The 7500-nt window shown below is 41.4% G+C and overlaps 1 protein-coding gene across 1 annotated transcript; it reads right to left on the bottom strand.

Annotated features, from left to right (window-relative positions):
- Nucleotides 1–227: 227 nt before the first annotated feature.
- Nucleotides 228–6986, bottom strand: LOC139250086 (myoferlin-like; the record flags this gene model as incomplete). The annotated part of the gene is made up of 6 exons (XM_070872661.1): nucleotides 228–389; nucleotides 1512–1613; nucleotides 2704–2862; nucleotides 2947–3128; nucleotides 5828–5905; nucleotides 6896–6986. Coding segments are annotated over 6 exons (774 nt in total), but the record flags the coding sequence as incomplete, so codon positions are not given.
- Between the last annotated feature and the right edge of the window lie 514 nt (nucleotides 6987–7500).

Below are 7500 nucleotides of genomic sequence, written 5' to 3'. Positions count from 1 at the left end.
ATTCTAGGACCATGAGAAGTGATGCAATCTAGTCATTTTATATACAAATGACTGTACATCAATATTCCAATTAAATATTTCACAAATCTTATTGGGCAAGCATAATTCAATTGGTCCACTATTCCTTTGCATTACATGCAGTAAAAAAAAGTCAATCAGTACCAATTCATCAATTTAAGGGGATCGACTGCATGGTATTCTTGGTGATTCAGTATTCAAATACATACCACTTTCATAAAGAGAACAGAGCTGGGGAAGTTTGGACATTTCTTAAGACTCTTGATCACAGCCGATTCTAAATACTCCCCACCACATTCCACAATGAGACTTGGGGAAGCGACAGCAGCCAGTTGGTAGCTCTTCATGTTCCGTAACCCCCAGGTTAGGATCTGTAACAACACTTCAGTTAAATAATCTGCACAACATTTCGATTCGTGAACCCATTCACTCAGCCTTTTGTTTGAAGCAGATGGTATAATTAGCTATTTCAACAAATAGCCTACAAAATATGAACCAAAACATAATGGTCCGGATTTTTGCTGCATTAGTAATGGCGAGGCTGTCAGTGCTTGCCATTATTACTGGGTCAAACTGACAGCAACTTCCCATACATGTGCAAACGCAGAAATCCAGAAACGCAGAAGTTGTTGACTGATACCCTACTCCCCCACAGGCTGCGCTGTTGCAGTCTTCGCCAATGGAATCTGCAGAGAAAACCTGGGCGAATTACCCACTATTCTCACTTTTAAAAACTACTGAAAAAGTTAGGGCTTATTCAATCAGGACCAACGGCATAGTAAGTGATAATTACTGCTGAACAACCTCTCTGCAAGTGTGGACTCAAGAAAACTAATGTTGCAGAGCTTTTAAAAATAGTTTTCCTGTTTTGTTCTGTGTTTCCCTTAATCCTATGTGCAATCATATATATATTATATATAAAATAAAAAAATTATATATATATTTTTTACTTCCTGCGTGTCTGAGGATTCTTCAATCCAATTGTTTAAACAGTTTCCCTGCTGCTTGACCGGCTTGCAGATCCCCTGTAGAGGGTGCCCAATCCAAACTGATGCCAGAAGAGGGACAGTCAGCACCAACAAGGCCACAAAGTCTATGGGAAGTGTACGCAAGGACAACAGTGGAAGTCGTTCCTTCACCGCTCACAGCAAAATCCAGGTTACAGCCAATTACTAACAGAAAAGATTTTGTGCAATAATACACAACGATGTCAAATGAGTCCAGAAATTATTTCTGTACATATTTGGAAATTCAAACACATCTCCTTTCAAGCATATAAACAATGTTGGCATACATGATAACTGTTCCAGTACTTAAAGTTTTGCATTGAATTAATTACCACCAATTTGAGGGGCTGGAGTAGAATAGTAAAGATACAAAATGAAATATGCACTAGCAGCACATTAATAAAATTAACAGTGACTTGTGCCTCTTGAAACTCAAGCAAAAATACACCAATGTAGAATAAAAACAACAGGAGAAATGAGACTCGCCTCAATTGCAGTAAGCTGCACGACTGGTCTGATGCCATGTGGCACCATGTACAGTACACCTGACCGCACTGGAGGAAGAATTGGCAAATTAGACCCATCAGGCTGTTGGAATGAAAGAAAATAGTTCACAAAATTGAGTACAAACAGTATTATTAGAGCAAAAAGATTGCGGTGTTTAAAAATCATTCTGCTGAAACAAGACCATTGTCAGATTATTTAAAAAAAATTATCTCACATTGAGGCCAAGAAACTGGGGCTGGATATACCCAAGAGCTATGGGGAAGGCCTGTTGAGGAAGTCAAAGAGCAAACAGCAGGCAAAAAAAACCACACTTATATTTATATCGTGCTTTTCACGACCACCAGATGTCTCTAAGCGCTTTACAGTCAATAAAATACTTTTGGAGTGCAGTCACAGTTATAATGTGGGAAACCCAGCAGCCAATTTGCACATAGAAAGCTCCCACAAACAGCAATGTGATAATGACCAGATAAACAGGTATGTTGATTGAGGGATAACTCCCTTGCTCTTCAAAATAGTGCCATGGGATCTTTTACATCCATCTGAGAGCGCAGACGGGACCACGGTTTAACGTCTCATCCGAAAGACGGCATCCCCGACAGTGCAGCACTCCTTCAGCATTGCACTGGAGTGTCAGCCTAGATTTGTGTGCTCAAGTCTCTGGAGTGGGATTTGAACCCACTACCTTCTGGCTCAGAGGCGAGAGTGCTATCCACAGCCATCGCTGACAAGGACCAAAGCCAGTCAGGCGAGCTGGAGGCTTCAGTTTAGATGGCAGAGCCGTAGGGAGGGAAAAGGCCAGCAGGCTCGGCATTGAAGGTATTCTTAAATCTGCCAACAGATTTTAGAATGACAAGGTCGAAATTGCTTTTTATTTGTAACTTGGTGGGCCATTTGTGCAGATAGAAAGGGGGGAAATGGGCAGAAATTTCCCATGTATCTAAATACCGATCAAACAGTATAAACACTGAACCAGTCAAAGCTCAGACACAAGTTTGCAGATGAGAAACAAGATATAAATAGATAATCACTAATTCTGGCTTATTAACATTAAAGCTATAAAGGCAAAGCGACAGGATGTATTTATTTAATGTGTAAAACACATCAGAGCTGGGGGAAAGGCTATATCTTATTGTAATGGCAAAGTGTAAAGATACTCCAATATAGTTACTTTATCTTTCAATATCAGTTCAGCAGCAACAAGGAGCTCCCCAGATTTCTTTGTTCCATTCTTTATTGGGTACCAGACAAGCCAGGGCGTCATATCAGTGTTTGGATCCAGCTTCACCATTGGAGGACAGGTACATCTGCCTAAAAATTCATCTTTTCCCTGTATAGAACAATCAAATTTAACATCTTGTCCTATACAGATAGGCAAAATCAATGCAAAGAAACCAAATTAAATAATACGTACAACTTGGTCTTCATCAAATATTTCAATCATCACATTCGGTGGATTTTTAATGATGTTTTCAGGGCTGCCATAGATATCAATGTCATTGAAAATAAGGGTCTGGTCCCAGGTTGGGTTCAGAGTGGATTTGACAACTTCGGTTGTCTTGCTTTGATGAAGAAATGAAACATGAGCATATGGATCTGCAAAAATAAGGTCATAGTTTTTAAACCTGAAAAAGCAAAAATACTTCAGGGGCGATTGTACTCCAAGCAAAGATCAGTGTGCATGGGGATTGAAGTTTGGGAAACCAGGGGGAGGTGCAACCTTTGATTATTTTAAATGATTGGAAAATCACAACCTGCATCTCCGCTACTTCCCAAGCTGCATGCCCCTCGAGCACTAGATTGAAGAATCACCTCTATTGATGAGAAGCCAACATAAAAAGCTGAAGGTTTTATCAATTTCCATTAAAAGCAAAAGTGCAGGTGGAACTCATGCAATAGAACAACTGGAATCAAAATGAACTACACAATTGAGTCGATACAGATTTCAAAACAAGAACAATTTGAAAAATTTACAACTATATTAATTGATGCCTGCAATTGTCTTGAGCTTATTGCTAATATTTTATACAATGTACACTTTCATTTCACTGCACCTCCTCATTGCAAGGCTGCTAACTGTTGAAGCACAACATTTGGTCTCAGCACCTCTGGTCTAAGAGTGCATGATAAGGGAGAACAAAAAAAAACAAGGCCCTCAGTCCTGATTGCTATCCAGTGACTCATGTTACCAGGCGCCTTTGTGCACAAGTCGAGTGAGGACACGGTCATGCTTGGCTGAGATAGCCCCCTCGCCTTAGTGGTTAAAAGGCTTGCTGTCTAAGCTCACATGAAGAATGGTCACTTAGGCCAGGTACACCACACAACCTGGAAAACCCAAAAACTGAACAGTGCAGAGTATAAATCTATGACGTGTATTTACAGAGTGTAGCAAGGCACTGGCTCGTCATAACTTCAGCTGCAGGTGTATGCAACACTCCACTTATGTTGTGTAAGACAGAAAAATTGAAAGGTTTTCCTGAAATGGTTTATATAGTTACTACACTGACAAGAGGCACCCTTCCTCACCACAGACTGGAATTCCCACCCAGTGTTCAGTGACATTCAATCTTGGGAGGAGTGACAGTAGGTAGGAGCCGGATGTGCTACTGGGGCCTTTCTTTTGTCATCTGCCAACACAAACAAGCAGATACAAACACTGACAATTTGGTGAAAGACAGAGTTGATGCGCATCACGAGTTAACACCTTCAGGACAGGCGAGGAGAAAGTTAGATGGACTGAGGGGGAGAAAAAGATTAGAATTTGTAATTGCTTGTGATTTGCGCAATGGTTCTCCTCAAAATCATCCCAAACTAACATAACAAAAGATGTACAGCTGGCTTGTAACTGTTGGCCTCCAGCATACAGTGTCAAATATTTGGAGGAAGTTCACAACTTATAACTAACTGCTCGGTACAGATGGGCTGCAGACCATTAAACATGGCAACTTTATATGAACAGGGAAGGCCAGAATTTCCACCTGTTGATATTTATGACTGCTTCCACCTCATTGGACATCGAAGAGCAGACATCTTTGGGCTCTGGCATTATCTACAGCTCGTAATCACCCTTATCTGTACAACAGACTTGCTGAACATAACACTTTCCTGTACAAGCTCCCACAACCTAGTTCCAGAAATTATTGTTTAGGTCATGTGCAGGTCAGCCTTCAATAACTGACTAGAGTCCAAGGCATTTAACTCTTCTTTTGCCAACTACTTTTTTTATGCAGCAATATTTTTTTTTAAAAAACAGGAAAATTTGAAACATTTAGAGTAATCCCATTTTATTATAAATGCACCTAGCAAATGGAACTTAACTACTGCTACACAATTGCCGAGAACTGAGAGAGTCCAAAGTGACATTTACAACAGTACTGCATTTGCATTGGATCCTAGATAAATGCAGCAACTTCAGGGAGTTAGTTGCAACAATGACACGAACCTAGATATTCAAAACCCAGAACATAAGGACCGATTTTACTCCCAGGTGTCAAGACAGTCGCAGGATATCTGCTGCACCCGTGAGTGCAAAAGTCCGCTCAATTTTCCTGGCTTCGGCCATTTGCATGGCACAGATCTGTCCTTGGCTGCACCTTAAGCTGGGATTGACTGGTTGAAACAGGAGTATAATTGGACACCCAAGACCCCAGTATCCTGGCCTATTGGAGTGCAGCAGCCTGAAGGGCCAAAGGTGGGGATCAAAGAGTTAGTTGCATTCCGTCTCCTTTTATCTTCGAGATGCTGCAGGGCACCCTGCAAACACCTCTTCTTGCTTCATTAGCATTCTTATGGTGCCCATATAGCAGGTTGTTTTGCAAAACCCTAGAAATCCCAGGGTGATGTCATGGAGGCACAGACCTGAGGCAACACATCTCCATGCCCATTTCTGCATTCTTGGACCTGGGAACTGAGTGCACCCCACACTCACCATACAACCTTTATAATAGATGTAAACAACCAGCCACATATTAAAAGACAACCTGATTACAATTTCACCGAGGTTTTAAACAAAACAATTACTTTAAAAAGATCCTGAATTGAAGGATTAGAAACAAATGTTCACGTGTGGCAGCGCGGTGGTTGTACTCCCACACTTTCCATTTTGTTGAAGGTTTTACTACAACAGATCCGTTCTGTAGAATTCACTTCGGATTTACTCATTAGTAGCACAGGACTAATATTATATATACATCCAAGATATTTTTATGATGTAGGAAGTTCAGATACAGAACACAATGCCATTTCGAACAGTTCATCAAATAAATTTTACTGGATGAAGTTTGACAAGCACATACCTGAAAAGCTGTCTTTGTCCATAGCAACTATGGCTCTTGCTTGATAAATATAGCAACGGAGGTGATAGATTAAAGGCCCTGGAACAAAACACCAGCATTACCAAAAGTATGCTCTACTCTAGATTACACTCCTAAATTAAGCATCGATGTGAAATGTTAATCCAGTGTGAAGGCCCAAACTGATTCTGAAGTGAAGCAAAATCTTATTCCAGTGAGCCCCATTCTGCTGTGCTCCTCAGGTCAGGCCCCAACCTCCAGATTCGGTCTGCATTTACATTATTCTCTCTCTCTCTCTCATATTGGACAGTGACAACTCAGTAGCCACTGCTGAAACATGGAGAGGCACATCGACTCAATCAAAATATGTATATATAAATGGGAAGCAGCTCGTGCTAAACGGCACATTTTTATTCAGTATCTACCAGGGTAAATAACTCCCATGCCCCCAAGAGGAGGGTGCCAGGCTGCCTGTCCAAACCCGTGGCTGCCATTGTCAGGCCGACTGTAGAGTTGGCTGACAATTAATAAAATGGCGGCCACGGCAGTTCATCCGCCCCTTTAAAAGGTGGACACACCGCCCAGCCACTGGCAGCTGCGCATCGCGCGTAGCTGTCGGGCGCACCGATAAGTGGTCAATCGACTATTAGGGAAATGTCGCTTCCAGGGCAGGGACCAGGCAGTGCACATTCCTCCATTCGCACAGGAGCAGGGTGAATATCTTCTCCACGTCAAAAAATCAAGAGGGCAATTTCCTGATTGTCGGAGACTGGGCTCTTTTTTTTTTAAAAAAGGGGCAATTTCGGCCCCAGTAGCTATAAAACATTACTACAAATTGGTAAAAACACCAAGACAGGTTTCTGGGCAATGGTTTTAGTGGACAGAGGGAGAGAAGAGGGGTGGTGTTGGGAAAGAGCAAAAAACACATTATTCACATGTTAGTGTAAGACATTAGTTTTGGTGAATAATTTCACAGGAAAATGATCAGCCTTTACTGCTCCACACAATTATTGGTGGAAGATAGTCTGTGGCATTATGGCAGAATGTTCAGAACTGTAGCGTTTTACTTACGGTCAAACACACAGGAGATCATGGGGGCATTTGCTCCAAACACAGATTCTGTAGTTGGGGATTTATCGCCATCCTCACCAGAAGCTGGAGCCTTAAAAAAAAAGACAAAACAGACCACGAACGATATCTTTAGGGTCATTTATTCCCGCCCCCCCGGACAGCTCCACTCCATAGCAACATCACACAAAGTGAAATTTTCACAAAACTTTGAAAGTATTACATAATGCAAAAGCAAATATACACCCACAAATCCTGGAATATACCAGTTCCAACTAGTGAACAGCACTGCAAAATGTTTGTGCTCAAATGGCTGTGAAGCAATGAAATAGTTGTAATTCTAAGATCCTTAGAAACCCAAATAATCTTTTTACCGCACACAGAATAAACCAGGCACAGAAAATTGCCTTAACTTTAAAAATATTGCACAAATTAACAGATTAACATTGAACAGATGTGACAGGAGCAAAGAATGTCCTGGTGGAAAAGCAAGTCAAGCTGGCAGAGATTGTTTGTGATACAATAATGGCAGCAATGGAAGCTGGGCATCTGGTGAAAAACCACATGATCCACAACAGATCAAAATTCAATCTCCAGGAGCTCCCTGG

This window comes from Pristiophorus japonicus, unplaced genomic scaffold (genome assembly GCF_044704955.1).
Source record: "Pristiophorus japonicus isolate sPriJap1 unplaced genomic scaffold, sPriJap1.hap1 HAP1_SCAFFOLD_3468, whole genome shotgun sequence".
NCBI classification, from domain to species: Eukaryota; Metazoa; Chordata; class Chondrichthyes; family Pristiophoridae; genus Pristiophorus; species Pristiophorus japonicus.
Note: the sequence above shows the minus strand (reverse complement) of the source record. Positions and strands in the feature narration are given on the sequence as shown.